General features: G+C 38.1%; 1 protein-coding gene across 6 annotated transcripts in view; it reads left to right on the top strand.

Moving 5' to 3' along the window:
* The first annotated feature begins 6697 nt into the window (after positions 1-6697).
* FAM185A (family with sequence similarity 185 member A) overlaps positions 6698-15599 on the top strand; it is a 69080-nt gene continuing 60178 nt past the window's right edge. For all 6 annotated transcript variants that reach the window (XM_028117207.2, XM_028117191.2, XM_028117217.2 and 3 more), the window contains exons 1-2: positions 6698-7233; positions 9631-9740. In XM_028117207.2, the coding sequence (XP_027973008.1) occupies positions 6783-7233; positions 9631-9740 (561 nt within the window). In that variant the 5' untranslated portion in view covers positions 6698-6782. The remainder of the gene's footprint in view (positions 7234-9630; positions 9741-15599) is intronic.

Raw genomic sequence — 15599 nt, 5'->3', positions numbered from 1 at the left:
AGGAAAGAGGTGAGCAAATAAGTTGGTAAATTTGCTAAATCTAAATGAGCACAAAATATAAAAAACAATAATAGGGGCGCAAGCGTGGCTTAGATGGTTAATTGATTGACTCTTGATTTTGGCTCAGGTCATGATCTCAGGGTTGTGAGATCAAGCCCCATGCTGGACTCTGTGCTGAGCATGGAGTCTGCTTATGATTCGCTCTCCCTCTGCCTCTGTCCCCCACTCACGCACTCTCTCTCTAAAAAAAAAATAATAATAACAACTACTTGTGTGACTTCAAAAACAAGGTGGAACTAAAATATACAAGGCAATAAATGACATGGAAGACTGAAGGGAGAAGACTGATGTTAAAGAATTTCATTGTTCAAGAGGAGGAGGAAGATATTGATTGATTAGGCTTCGCTTCGCCTAAGTCAAGTGAGTATGCCAAAAATTCAAGGATGATGATTAGAAGAAAAGAAATAGCCTTCCAAATTATATTGAGGAAAAGGTGAATAAAGAAAAACATATAGACCAAATTAATGGAGAAAAAAGAGAACCCCTCCCCAAAAAAGCAAAAAGGCAAGATTAATAGAAAACACAAAATAGAATACATATAAATGTAAAAGTAATTACAAAAAATGTAAGTGGATTAATTTACCTGTTGAGACAGATTCTCAAATTGGTTTTAAAGTATCCTGCTGTATTCTCGGGACACCTGGGTGGCTCAGTCGTTAAGCATCTGCCTTTGGCTCAGGTCATGATCCCAGCGTCCTGGGATCAAGCCCTGCATCAGGCTCCCTGCTCCGCGGGAAGCCTGCTTCTCCCTCTCCTACTCCCCCTTCTTGTGTTCCCTCTCTCACTGTGTCTCTCTCTGTCAAATAAATAAATAAAATCTTTAAAAAAAAAGTAATCCTTTAAAAAAAATAAATAAAAATAAAGTATCCTGCTGTATTCTGTTTATAAGACACAAGTCCCAAATATGTCACAGGCTTGAAGTAAAAGGATAAAAATATTATTAGAGAAAAATATATATCAAGTCAGAAAGCAATACTAGAGATAAAGAGGGTCATTATTTAATGACAAAAAGGAAGTTTATCAGGAAGCAATATTAATCTTGAACCTATACATAACTAACAGCATAGCCTCAAAATATATAAAATGTAAATGGAATTTCCATTCAATGCTACTACTATGTGAATGGTTGAAACAAAATTGCTACCTTGTAGAAATGGAATTAAGCATTAGCATATACAAGAACGCTTTTCTAAAGTTAGCTTTTAAAATGTTTCTATTATGAATAAACTCTGGTTGCTCTGTGTATCTAAACACACAAATACATATTGCTTTAACATACAGAGTACTCGAGGATATGTGTAACATAGGCAACTTCTCAAAGTGCTTAGAATGGGGAAATTTGACTGCATTAAGTCACAAAGACTTTCCTGTACATCATGGGCATGGAAACAAATAATCAAATCTGTCCACATGTCAATGATGATTTTAAAGGAGGCTACCTACATATTCATTAAATACTACTTAGTACTGTCAGTTATTAGATTATTGAGTTTATTAAGATTTCATAACAAGAATAAAAGTCTAAGATATATTTATTGTAAAAGTTTATAATTGAGAAAGTTGGCAAATTCCTTGGGCTTTCCTCACCTAAGCTGAATTTCAGGTTTGTTACATTTTGCTGAAAACTCTCTCATGCCCTCTGCTGTCCATTTATTGAATATCAATTATTAAATAAAGTAAAATCTTCATGGGTATTTACATTTAGATAGTAAGAAATCCTCCACCTATTTCATTATTTGAGTTAGTTTTAGGAAACAGGGTATTTTAAGAAGTGCTTTTAAAACTTTTAAATTATAAATATGTGTTTATTATTGAAAACACACAAAAAATGAAATAATTCATTATCTCACTAATTGGAGATAACCATTGTTACCAAGTAGGAATTGTTTCTATGGAATATATTTTAAAATAGAATTTTAGGGCACCTGGGTGGCTCAGTTGGTTAAGCGTCTGCCTTCAGCTCAGGTCATGATCCCAGTGTCCTGGGATCAAGTCCTGCATCAGGCTCCCTGCTCAGCCCCTTCCCCCTCTACCCCTTCCCCCCCACTTGTGTTCTCTCTCTCTCAAATAAATAAATAAAATCTTAAATACAATTGTATTTTAAAATTATTATTATTGTTATTACTATTATTACAGAATTGGGATCATACTAAACATACAATTTGGCATTCTACTCTTTTCACTTAATATTACTGTGAGATACTAGAAAAAAAATATTGATCTCTCCTTGGCTCCTGGCACAGGGCTCCTGAAACACTTGTAATTTCTGGGTGTGATAGGAATGTCTTTTGTTCTAATGAGGTGACTTTGGGTGGGCTCTTAGATGGTTCCTGGATGAGGGGTGGTCACTGGAGAGTACAAACCATGATAAGAAGGTTGGAATTTTCAGCCCTGCCCCCATTCTCCTAAGAAGAAAGAAGGGCTGAAAATGGAATTAATGATCCATCATGCCTACATGATGAAGCCTCCATAAAAATCCCAATAGTGTGGGGTTTGTAGAGCTTCTACGTAGGCAAATAAATCCACACAAGGAGGGAGACACACCCCAACTCCAGGGAGACTCCTGTTGTCAGGACTATCCCAGACCTCACCCTGTATCTCTCTTCATTTGGCTATTCATCTGTATCCTTCAACTTATCTTTTAATAAACTAGTAAACATGTTTCCCTGAGTTCTGAGAACCACTTTGGCAAGTTCATCAAAACTGTGAAGGGGGTTGTGGAAACCTCTGATTTGTAGCCAAACCAGACAGAAGTTGTGGGTAACCTAGGGACCTATTACTTGTAATTGGCATCTCAAGTGGGTGGGAGAAGTCTTGTGGAGCTGAGCTCTTAACCTGTGGGATCTGACACTATTTGCAGGTATGTAGGGTCAGAATTGAGTTAAACTGTAGAACACCCTGCTGGTGTCTTGGAAAATTGCTTGTTGTGGGGAAAACCCCTAGACATGTGGTAGCCAGAAGTATCAGGAGAAGTGTTGTGAGTGTGGTAATAGTGTGAGAGTAAAGGAAAAACACACAGAAGGAGAATTGGACGATTTTCCTTTACAATTATATTATGGAAGTGCTCCCACATCATTGAATAGTCTTCAAAGTATAATTTTTGAATTGCTGCATAATATTCCAGACATATACTGATTTATGTAACATCCTACTCTTTTGAACATTTAAGTTGCTGCATTACTTTAGTATCATAAGTAACTCTATAAAACAAAATTCCTTGCATGTAAGTTTTTTTGAATGTCCCTAATTTATGCTTACATTAAATCCTCAAAAGTATAATTTTCAAGTCATGGATACACATATTTTTAAAGTGCTGTATGCATACTGCTGAAATGAACTCTGGAAAGTTTATAATAACTTACACTCCCACTAGCAGTACATGTTCATGACCATAGGAATGTGGTTGTTGTTTTTTTTTTCAACTGAAGATGTAAAAATACCATACAAGTAAACTCTAAGGGGGAAAAGTTGTATATGATTCTCCATTCATTTGATGAATAATTATTATTTTTCAAAGGTATCAGGAGGATAGAGGACCTTTTAGTAGAGTGGGAAGAGGGCCAGACCCTCTAATTGTTTAATTTTAATCTTTCTGAATTTGTTTCCTCATCTATATTGTGAGGATAATATGTGCTCTGCTAAATTGAGTGTTTTATGAGGATACTATAAGATGACACATGTGAACATGCTTTGAAAACTAATGTCATACAGATGGGAGGGAGTATTTTTATTAGTCATCATTGACATGTGGACAGATTTGATACATAAGTCATGTATCAATAAAAGAGTATTTTTAAAGTATCAATAATTTTTAATATCCTATATTCTTATATCAATCATTTTCTCCATTTTCAAATTCATGTAATCAGAAAAGTAGTATTCCAGTCAATTTTTTTTTAATTTTGTTTGAAAATAATCAAACAATGATTTTGCCACAGAGACAATTATGGTTCACTTGCCAATTCCATGAACTTGGTTTGTCTCAAAAAAGGAAATATTACCACAGAAACAAAATAATCTGCTAGGTATTCCTATTTAATCTAAAAATATTTGGCATGTGTACAACAAATGTGAGTGCATTCTCAACTTGCATAAACCAATGTCTTTTTCAAATTTTTTCAACATTATCCTTGTGGGTTTTCATTAAAAAGACACTTTGAAGATCAGTCTGAATAATTATGACCAAATGAAACACAAACTCAAGGACAGAGCTAATATTCAGTGGGAATTTGGTGAACCTAAAAACTAGCACTTACCATGAGCCTTCACTAGGAGGGAGAATAAGGAGAGAGAAAAAAATAGGAGGACAGAAAAGAGGAAAGGATAACTTATGAAAACACTGAATTTTAAAAAAGATAACGGCTAGTGGAGAACCCTGTGGCTTGGGCCCACGAGGACTTTAGCCCAGTCCGTTAGGATTTTAGCCCATCTCTCTATCACTATACCTCCCAGTAATTCCAGTTATTGCACTTTTGCCAAAGGCTTGTTTTTTTTCCTCCAAGATTTATATATTTGTATAAGAGAGAGAGAGAGAGCAGGGGGAGGGGCAGAGGGAGAGAATCTTTAAGCAGACTCCTTGCTGATCAGGGAGCGCAAGGCGGGCTGGATCTCAAGGCCGAGGAGATCATGACCTAAGCAAAACCGTCAGACACTCAACCGACTGAACGCCCCCCTGGACACGCCAACAAGGGCTTCAGTTTTTTAAGACACTCAGTTTCAGCACTTGCATTTTATTTAATGCCATTGTTTGCAGTTTGTCTTTACTAAAGAACTTATGGAGTAATGGGGAGGAAGAGAAAGGGGCACAGAAAGGGAGAGATATGCAGGGAAGCAGGAAATCATTTTTAAATTGTCTGCAGAATAATAAAAGGTAAAAAAGACCAAAGAGTCAGTTAGTGTAATCCTTCTTCATCTTAAAGCTGAAGAAACAGATTCAGGTGACCCAGAGAGCCAGGAAAATAATCAGTCTCATGCTCTTCCCATTCCATTGACTCATTTTTCCTTATTTTAGCCCTAAAACTGGGGATCATTTGTAGTCAAAGAGGTCAATGCTGCTGTCAACACAAGTCCTGATCCCTCAGATATTTCTTGGTTACTAAGAATCAGTGCTATCCCTAAAATAAAAATACAGTAATATACACTACAATTTTGTAGCCTCTGCATCATGTTCACATCCATTACCTCATTTGATCCTTGCAAAAACTCTTTAAGGCAAAACAAGGAAAGCATTATTGACCTCATTTTAAGGGAAAGCAATTAAAACCCTGAGTCGTTCAATGACTGGCTTAAGATCAGTTAGGATCAGGAGTGAGGCAGGACTCTAATGCTCTTCCTATACCTGGTATCAAAGAGGGAGTTCCACCAAAAAACACCAGCCTGGGTGGCTCAGTTGGTTAAGCGTCTGGCTTGGGCTCAGGTCATGATCCCAGAGTCCTGGAATCGAGCCCCACGTAGGGAATCTCTGCTCAGAAGGGAGCCTGCTTCTCCTTCTCCCTCTGCCTGCTGCTCCCCTTGCTTGTGCTCCCTCCCTCTCTTTCAAATAAATAAATAAAATCTTTTTAAAAAAAGAATTAACCACCCCCCCCCAACCAATCTGGCTTTTTACTCTTGCTGAGGGATTTTCCATACCAGGGTATCCTGCACCAGTTTAGTGAAGTTTGTACCTAACCACCACTCTAGTTTGGATCTAACCACAAACTCTAGTTTGCATCTAGTTCTCACCTTTTTTTAAATAAAGATTTTATTTAGGGCGCCTGGGTGGCTCAGATGGTAAGCATCTGCCTTCGGCTCAGGTCATGATCCCAGGGTCCCGGGACAGAGTCCCGCATGGGGCTCCCTGCTCCTTGGGAGCCTGCTTCTCTCTCTCTCTGTCTCTCATGAATAAATAAATAAAATCTTTATTTATTCATGGAGAGAGAGCAGTAGCAGGAGAAGGAGCAGATGGAGAAGGAGATTCCCCGCTGAGCAGGGAGCCCGAGGTAGAACTCGATTCCAGGACCCTGGGATCATGACCTGAGTCGAAGGCAGACGCTTAACCGACTGAGCCACCCAGGCGCCCCCCTAGTTCTCACCTTTTAAAAGCCCAGTTTCTTACCCCTTAACTTGGTCCTGATCCTTATTTAGGTTCCTATTTTTCTCGGTGATTAGGATCTCCAGGGTCTCACTCCAAAACTCCACCCTCTCCAAAGAAGTCGCGTCCTCGGTATCCAAGGAAACCACGCAGTCCTGCCCACCTTGCTCCTTCCGCGCTTTCCATTGGCCAGTTGGATTCCCAAGTAGGTTCCACCCCCCTCCCCAAGTCCTCCAATGGCTAATGGGCTTCAGGCAAAGAGCGCGCGTCTTCTGAGTTCGGGTAACACCTGTTCTTACTACCCTTTCTACCCTGCGCATTGCCTCTTGGGATATGTAGTTTCCAAACTTCCCGGAGCCCACGACCTTTCGTCCCCGTTAGAACTACCTATCCCATGCGCCTTTGCGAAAGGGGCGGGCGCGGGCGAGGAGTCCAGGTCCGAGGGGATACTTACAGCTTTGAAATTCCAACTTGCCGTGGAGGCGTGCGCGGCTGCGGTTTAAATTGCCGAAGAAAGTGAGCAGTTTTGCTTCAGCAAATCTTCGCAAACGTCTCCCTTTTGACTTGAGCCGGTGCCATGGTCAAATAGACTGGCCGTGGCGAGACTGGCCTACGGCTGAGGTGATTTGGGGGAGCGCGAGAGGGGCGCGCCATGTTCCCCCCCAGCTCGGGCTGGGGGTTCGGCTGCCTCCGGCTCAACCAGCTCCGAGTTGGGGCCGGCGGAGGTGCCCGGCCCTGGGCGTGTCGGGCTGGCCCGGCCCGGCGGTACCGCTCTGGTGGAGGCGAGCGCCAGCCCGGGTCCGAGCCCGCGGTCTCTCCGCCAGGCCTCGCGCACCAGACTCTGAAGGAGTGGGCGCTGCTGGTGAGCCCCTTCGGTCGGCTGCGGGCGCGGCTTCCGTGTCATTTGGCCGTAAGGCCCCTGGACCCCCTCACCTACCCAGACGGCGACCGCGTGCTGGTCGCTGTGAGAGCAGCGGAGGGCGGGGCACGGGACCTGGCGGGCCTGCAGGTGAAGTACGACGAGGCGCTGAAGGAGGTAGCCATCGTGTGCGACACCATCGACCCCCAGGCGTCCGTGGAGGTGAACGCGCCCCTGAAGTTTGGCAAGTGAAGTGAAAACGGGTTTGGGTCCCAGGGCACAGCCAGCGAACTTCTGAAATTAAGCAGATGTGCACTTTTAATTGGTGCCTTTGGATCTGACTTTCTAAACTAATTTAGTTGCCCCCCGCCTCGGAACCTGCTTCTTTTTTTTTTTTCCTGTTCTACTTTGAGCTTCCTAGTGAAAGTTAGACATCAGGTTCCCAATGATAGAAATTTTATAAATCCAATGGAAACATCATTTGGAATAATCTAAGTCAACTATTATTTGTGGAACCCTTATGTTCTCCTTTGGCACGTAGTTCCTATTTTTCTGTCACTGCACTTTGTCAATAGAAAAGTGGTTTGTTTTTCGGGGTTGGAGCTTCTTGATAATCCGTTCAGTGGTATGGCAGTCTGTTCACGTTTCCGCTTGCCTATACACAGCCTGGGGTCTGTTCCGAAACAGCTCTGTCTGTAGGATGTACCGTATCTAACCTGGGCCAAGTGTTCTGCTTCACATAGGCACCCGGCTTCTTACTGATGTATCTCCCTTGTAAATTTTCCGTGAGTAGCAATCTTTGAAAAAACAAAAACACAAACACATGGTAAAACTGCTCGTGGGGACCAGTTGACAACGCCTGCAGTGTTCTGGGTGTTTGGGTTCCATAATAATTATCAAATGCAAGCCAGTGGGTACACAGCATTTTTCTAGGAAAGCCTCCCCAGGCTCTCCTTCCTGGGACTGAAGGATGATACTAATGATGATCGTCATAGCAGCTAACACTTCTTTTCTTTTTTTTAAAGGTTTTATTTATTTGTCAGAGCGACAGAGCGAACACAAGCAGGGGAAGCGGCAGGCAGAGGGAGAGCAAGGAGCCCAATGCGGGGCTCGATCCTAGGAGCCTGGGATCATGGCCCGAGCTGAAGGCAGACGCTTAAACCACTGAGCCACCTAGGCGTCCCAGCAGCTAATACTTTTAAGATAATCTTTTCGAATCCTTACCATCTACATCAAGTAGATATTGTTATTGGCACTGTTTCACATAAGGAAATTGAGATACAGCAAGTTTCATGAAATAAGTATTTATTGTGGGCGAACAAATCCATGCCTTCATGAAACTTACATTCTAATGGGGAGTAGATCAAAAAATATGCCTATTCTCTCTCAGATATAAAGCGGTGGAGCTGAAATTTGAACTGACTGGAGTCTGCTCAACCACTATGGTTTACTGTTTCTCAACTTCTTTAAACTAGCCTAGATGAATAAGAGACCCGGACCTCAAAATGTTAACAGTCTGGGGTGGGGAGGAAGATTTGTCAATATGTTATAATAAAAAAATGGACTGAGTATTGAAATAGAGTAAGCAAAATTTTATGGTAACACGGATGAAAGTGGAACTGTCTGTGCTGGTGATCTCAAACCTCATTTGTAGATTGCTCTTCTTAGAGCCAGAATCCCATTTCCAATTTACCATTTCTAGGTGTCTATTCCATGAGCTCCTCAAATCAACATAATTCCGTTTTCTTCATATATACTTGTTCCTCCAGTTCTGTGAGTGGGTAAGAGTAGCATTACTGCCACTCAGTGTCTGGGCTTTTCTACCTGTCTAGTGGGGGGTAGAGGATATTTATATTTCCTTCTCTACATGTCTGTCACCACTGCCTTAGATCAAGGCTATATTGTAACACTACTCAACTGGGTAAAAATTGATTAATTACATTTGCATCCATGTAATTCTGGGGTAAAATTATTGGTTTACATATTTTAGATTATTATGACCAAAGTATTGCTGTTTTTAAAACCCTTATAGAGACTGCCATATACAAAACTGTAGAAATTTGTTTTTATGCTGTAACTATTAAATTGTGTTAAGCCCCAGTATGTGTGGGGGGCAACAAACACAGATCTACTACTCCTACAATATGCTTTTAATTTATACAAGGTTTGGAAAGCTTTAAAGCTTCATAAATATAAGGGAGAAGAGGCTAACTGGCTTATTCAGTTTACCATAATGACTTTTTAACTTCCTGTAGTCTTACTTGAACGTGTGTGTGTGTGTGTGTGTGTGTGTGTGTGTGTGTTTGTTTTCTCAGTGGGGAAGAGGCTTCTATGATCTTTCCCAGGAATGTGTATTAATTGGAGTTTCTGCCCTCTTTTACTTTTCTCCTATATTACTTTCTCTCTTTAGATGATATAGGTCAATAGAAATAACTGCTTTATTTCTAAAAGCTAGCAGAAAAGGGCACTACATTTGTCCTGTTGCTGTGGTAGAGACCCTTTAGATGCTGACAACTATGCTCTCTCCAGAGTTCAGTAATATTATGAATGTAACTGAGGAGCTGGATTTCTGGGGGGTACTAAAATGCTTTGGAGCTCATTAGCCATAGTACTAATTTGCTTTTTCTTTTTTCATTTCTAGATTTGAATATCAAGTCATCAGGTTCTGGCTGTGTAAAAATCCAAAATATTGAGTGTGAGAATTGCAAAATTGAAACTGAGCAGGGGACTGGCATCTTACAGTCTGTTAAGGTATAAACATTTTCCTAATTGTGTTTAAATCTTGTTTTAAAAAACCTTAAACTTTGAGCTGCAGTATCAAACTAACACTATTATTCTGAGTATCACGTGTTGAGAATATTGAGTATTATTTATTCATCTCTCAGATATTTCTGGCAAAAATTTTGTCTTGAAATCAGTTCTGTTTTGAAAGGATAGAGATTTGTAGCAACTTTGAAGGTTTTCCTCATTTTTATTTTTCCTTAAGATTTCATTTCAAAGTGTACAGTGAAACTAATAATCCGTTCTTAGATCTTAAGTTAAATTTTAGTGTTTTTTTTTAAGATTTTATTTATTTATTTGACAGAGAGAGCACGCACAAGGAGGCAGAGCAGCAGGCAACGGGAGGGGGAGGCAGAGGAAGAGGGAGAAGCAGGCTCCCCACTGAGCAGGGAGTCCTAACTGATTCGGGGCTTGATCCCAGGAACGCAGGAACCCGGGATCATGACCTGGGCCGAAAGCAGACGCTTAACCGACTAAGCCGCCCAGGTACTCCAAAGAAATTTTAGGTTTAACATATGGTTTTCTTCCATTTATTAGAGTAAGGAAAAGTCTTTAAGCACTACAAATAGGCTTAAAATATTCATCATATTTTTAATGTACTAGGTAGCTCATTACTTAAGGATTAAGTAGGTATTTGTGCTAAACAACAAATGATTCATCTTGTTTTTAATAACACTTTTACATTCAATTTTCTTAAAACTAGATTGATCTCAGCTCTAAATGATTTCAAATACATCTCTGATAGCATCTGGTTTGTCATTACTATTGGTACTTCTACGTTTGCATATTCAAAACGCTTCTTATATTTGCATATTCAAAACACAAAGCTTGTGAACTTTGATGGCATATAACTTTATTGGAGAGAAGTCAGTCACCTGTGCTTCATAATTTTTTTTGTTTGTTTTTTTGTGCTTCATAATTTTAAAACATTTTCATTTTTATCATAAACACTAATTAGAATGATTGATGCATTTAAAAATTTTTATGTCATTTGTTTCAGTCACTTTTATTTGCTCCCTGCCTTTAGTATCTGTTTAGATTAAAGAATACTATTATATGTCCTTTTAGCAAAATAAGATGGTTCAGGTTCTTGTAAAAGATACACAATGAAGTCTTCATGTTGATTGACTAACTGGATAAGAATATTCATAGTTCCTTTTTGTCTTTAGAAATATATTGTTCACTCATCTATGCTTGACCTTCAGAAAATTCATCTAGAATATTCTGAAAACTCAGTATCTTATATTTTTAGTTTCATAATCAAAATTAGAAGCTAGATGATACAAAAATGGAAAGATATATTTGGGATTGGAAGAGTTAATATTGTTAAAATATCCTTACTACCCAAAGCAATCTACAGATTCAATGCAATCCCTATCAAAATGCCAATAGCATTTGTCACAGAGCCAGAACAAATAATCCTAAAATTTGTATGGAACCACAAAAGATCTTGAATAGCCAAAGTAATTTTGAGAAAGAAGAACAAAGCTAGAGGTGTCACAATCCCAGATTTCAAGATATACTGCAAAGCTATAATAATCAAAATACACAAAATAACCCATAGATAATCGAACAGGATAGAGAACCCAGAAATAAACCCACATCTATATGGTCAAGTAATCTATGACAAAGGAGGCAAGAATATACAATGAAGAAAAGATAATTTTGTCAATAAGTGGTGCTGGGAAAATTGGACAGCTACTTGTAAAAGAATCAAACTGGAGTACTTTCTTTCGTCATACACAAAAATAAACTCAAGATGGATTAAAGACCTAAATGTGAGACCTGAAACCATAAAACTCCTAGAAGAAAACATAGGAAGTAATCTCTTGGACATCAGCATTAGCAACATATTTATGGATATGTCTTCTCAGACAAGGGAAACAAAAGCAAAAACAAAACAAAACAAAAACAACTATTGGGACTACACAAAATAAAAAGGTTTTGCACAGCAAAGGAAACTATGAATAAAACACCTTTTTTTAGAATGCAAAGTATATTATTTTGAAACTTCTAAATTTGAAAACAAAAGAGCCTAGGTTAAATAATGTAGTTTTCCAAAGCTGAATGTGCTCATTTGGAGCTCAGTTTTCCTGCTTGCAGTGCAAAAACAACTTTCTAAAACGCAGGCAGGAACACTACTGTTGTGATGGTCTCTGTTTGGATGAATTGATAATCTGAGTTGGTAACATCCCTTTTTTCTTTCTTGGTAAGGGTTTAAAAAAAATCTTAGAACAGATGCATTTTTCTAGTCTTAACAGACAATTTCATTCCAGATATCTCCTGAGAGGCATATACCATATACAGGAATCCATTTTCATCCTTCTCACTTTCATACACATCAGAAATCGGCGTGGACACACTCTCCATGCTGTCTGTTCACTAACAGGAAGAAGGCTTGATTAGTGTTGAGCTGTAAGCACCTTCTAATTATCTTAATGAGCTCACTCATGTTGACATGATCAGGTACAAGGAACTTGGTTTTGTCCAGGACTGGAAGTTGCTTCTCATCCTTGTACTGTTCTAGTGAATGGAAGAAGATATTTGTGAATGATATATTTGCTAAGGGGTTAATATCCAAAATATATAAAGAACTTACATAACTCAACCCCTAAAAACCAAAAAATCCAATGGAAAAATGGGCAGAGGACCTGAAAGGACATTTTTCCAAAGAAAACACACAGCCAACAGATACATGAAAAGATGCTCAACATCACTAACTGTCAGGGAAATGCAAATCAGAACCATAATGAGATATCACTTCACACTAGTCAGAATGGCTAGTATCAAAAAGACAAGAAATAAGTGTTGGTGAGGATGTGGAAGATAGGAAACACTTGTGCACTTGGGAATGTAAATTGGGGCAACCACTGTGAAAAACAGTATGGACATTCCTCAGAAGATTAAGAATAGAAATACCATATGGTCCAGTAATTGCTTTACTAGGTATTTACCCAAAGAAAGCAAAAACACTAATTCAGAAAGATATATAGACCACTATGTTTGTTGCAGCATTATTTACAATAGCCAAGATATGGAGCAACCCAAGTGTCCATCCACAGATGCATGGATAAATAAGATGTGTGTATACACACACACACTGGAATATTAGACATAAAAAAGAATGAGATCTGCCATTTGTGATAACACGGATGGACCTAGACTAGAGGGTGTTATGCTAAGCCAAATAAGTTAGAAAGACAGATGCCATATGATTTCACTCATGTGGAATTTAAGAAACAAACGAGCAAAGGGAAACAAAAAAATCAAGAAGCAGACACTTAACTAAAAAGAACAAACTGATGGTTACCAGTGGGGAGGGCGGTGGGGGGGGTTGGGTGGAATAGGTGATGGGGATTAGAGTACACGTACCATAATGAGCACTGAGTAATGCACAGAATTGTTGACTACACTAGACACCTGAAACTAATACACTATATGTTAACTATACTGGAATTAAAATTAAAAACTTAATAAAAAATATATTACCATTAAAAAATTGATAGTTCTGTGGGTACTGTTCAAATATAAATGTACTCAAAATAATCACAATTAAAAGAGTGCAGATTAAAATTTAAAAAATCAAGCTACTATCCTACTGTTCATCTCTTTGCTTTTTTCTTTTGATTCATGTGATAATTCTGAGAGATCTTTTTTGGTCATTTTTTTCCTTCTGCCATTATGGGCATAAAAGAAAAAATGGTTTCTCAACTTTGGTACTATTGATATTTTCAACCGGATAATTGTTTGCTGTCATGGACTGTTTGGTGGCATCCCTGGTCTCTACCTACTAAATTCAAGTAGCACACTCCTTGGTTATGACAATGAAAAACACCCTCACATTGCCAAATGTTCTCTGGGAGGCAAAATCACCTTTAGTTGAGAACTACCATTCTAGGCAAGTCCTTCAATTCTTCTGTTGTCTTACCATTTTTTTTTAAGCATGGTTGACAGTAATTGATGAATTATGATGAAATAATTCCTAGGATAATGAAATAGCAGAATATTATAAGATGTGAAAAGTAAGAACACTAAGAGCCAATAATGTGTTTTAGATTTACTAAAGAGTCCAGTAGATAGATATAGTAATTTTAAGATAGAATGTGTTTTATTCTATTTTTTAAAAGTGAGTAAATTTTCTATATGTTCTTTGAAAGACCTCTAAGAAAATAAAAATCATGAAATATCAGCCCTTACAAATAGAATAGTTTAAAAAAAATTCAAGAGCTAAAATTGGGTCCAGTGGATCCTAATGGTATACCGGATCAAGAGAATTATTCTTAAGATCTTAGGGTATAACTGACTTAAATTCATAAATAGGAGCACTCGGTGAAAGATCTTGTTTAATTTTTAAATGTACAATATTATTATCTTGAATTAATGATTGTCTATTAATATAAGTTTCTTTTCCATTCATTTTAAGGGCATAAATATATTTGATCTGTTTGATAAAATGTTTATAGCAATAATAATAGCTATTGTTTCCTGGGTCTTTTTTGTACCGGGAAACTTAGCTAAGCCTTCATTTAATCTATCTCCCCTTAACCAAGGATGAAACTCAGGCACCAAGAGATCAAGGAGCTCATTTAGGTTCAGATAGCTAATAAATTAAGCTGAGATTTGAACTTGGGTCTTTCTAATTTCCAAGCTCATGTTCTTTCCACCTTTCTCTTCTTTCTTTTTTTTTTTTTCAAAACACTCATCAGTGGCTTTATTTACTACACATCAGAGACCCTGCTAAGAGTTTTGCATGTATCATCTCATTTAATCAGCAGAGCAGCCTTGGGAGCTACGTGCTTCCTTATTTGACAGATGAGGAAGCTGAGGCCAGGAGATGTCACATAGTTGATGAATGACAGAGCCAAGACTTGAACCTGAATCTGTCTAGAGCTCATGTGCTAAAACCACAAGGCTGCGTTGCTTGAATGGCCTGCGACCATCTGGAAACACAGCCTGTTTATATTTTTATAATCATTTATGTACTTCTTCATATGTAAAATATATATATCTTTTTTATTTTTTCAGGGATAATGTTTTTTTAATTTTAATTCAATTAATATATAATGTATTACTGGTTTCAGAGGTATAGGTCTGTAATTCATCACTCTTATATAATACCCAGTGCTCATTACATCACATAACCTCCTTAATGTCCATCACCCAGTTATCTCATCTCTCCACCTCCCCTCCAGCTACCCTCAGTTTGTTCCCTATGATTTGTCTCCCTCTCTGGTTTTGTCTTTTTTTGTTTTTTCCTCTCTTCCCCTCTGATCCTCTGTTTTGTTTCTTAAATTCCACATATCAGTGAGATCATATGATAATTGTCTTTCTCTGATTGACTTATTTCGCTTAGCATAATACCCTCTAGTTCTATCCATGTCATTTCTATACAGGTGAGCAAAATATATGGCAATACTACATTTATTCTGCACTCTTAGAGAACAAGTAAATAAATTTTTTAGGCAACATACATAACTCATGGAAGGCCACACATTTGCATTTTTAAAAACTGCAATACAGTAGTTTATATTGAATTAGTTCTGATTTATTTTGTTTTATGTATTTTTAAAAAACCTTATAATCTAATTTTTTGGAATTAGATTAGTTTTAAGTTATAATAGTAACTCTTAATATCTTTGAGCCTTAACTCTTTTTGAAAATGATGATTGTCTCCTTAGAAAAAAAACTCACACATATATGAAATTTTGTTTTCAATGTCATAAGTTTCATAGACGCTCTAGAAATTCATGTAAGCTTGATTTAAAGTAACATTTGTTTTGGAGGTACTCTTTTCAAAAGTTTATCAATTGTCTGCTTGATGAATACTAT

Source organism: Eumetopias jubatus, unplaced genomic scaffold (assembly GCF_037043125.1).
Source record: "Eumetopias jubatus isolate StellerSeaLion01/CBP00866 unplaced genomic scaffold, mEumJub1_p1.0 scaffold_14, whole genome shotgun sequence".
NCBI lineage: Eukaryota > Metazoa > Chordata > Mammalia > Carnivora > Otariidae > Eumetopias > Eumetopias jubatus.
Note: the sequence above shows the minus strand (reverse complement) of the source record. Positions and strands in the feature narration are given on the sequence as shown.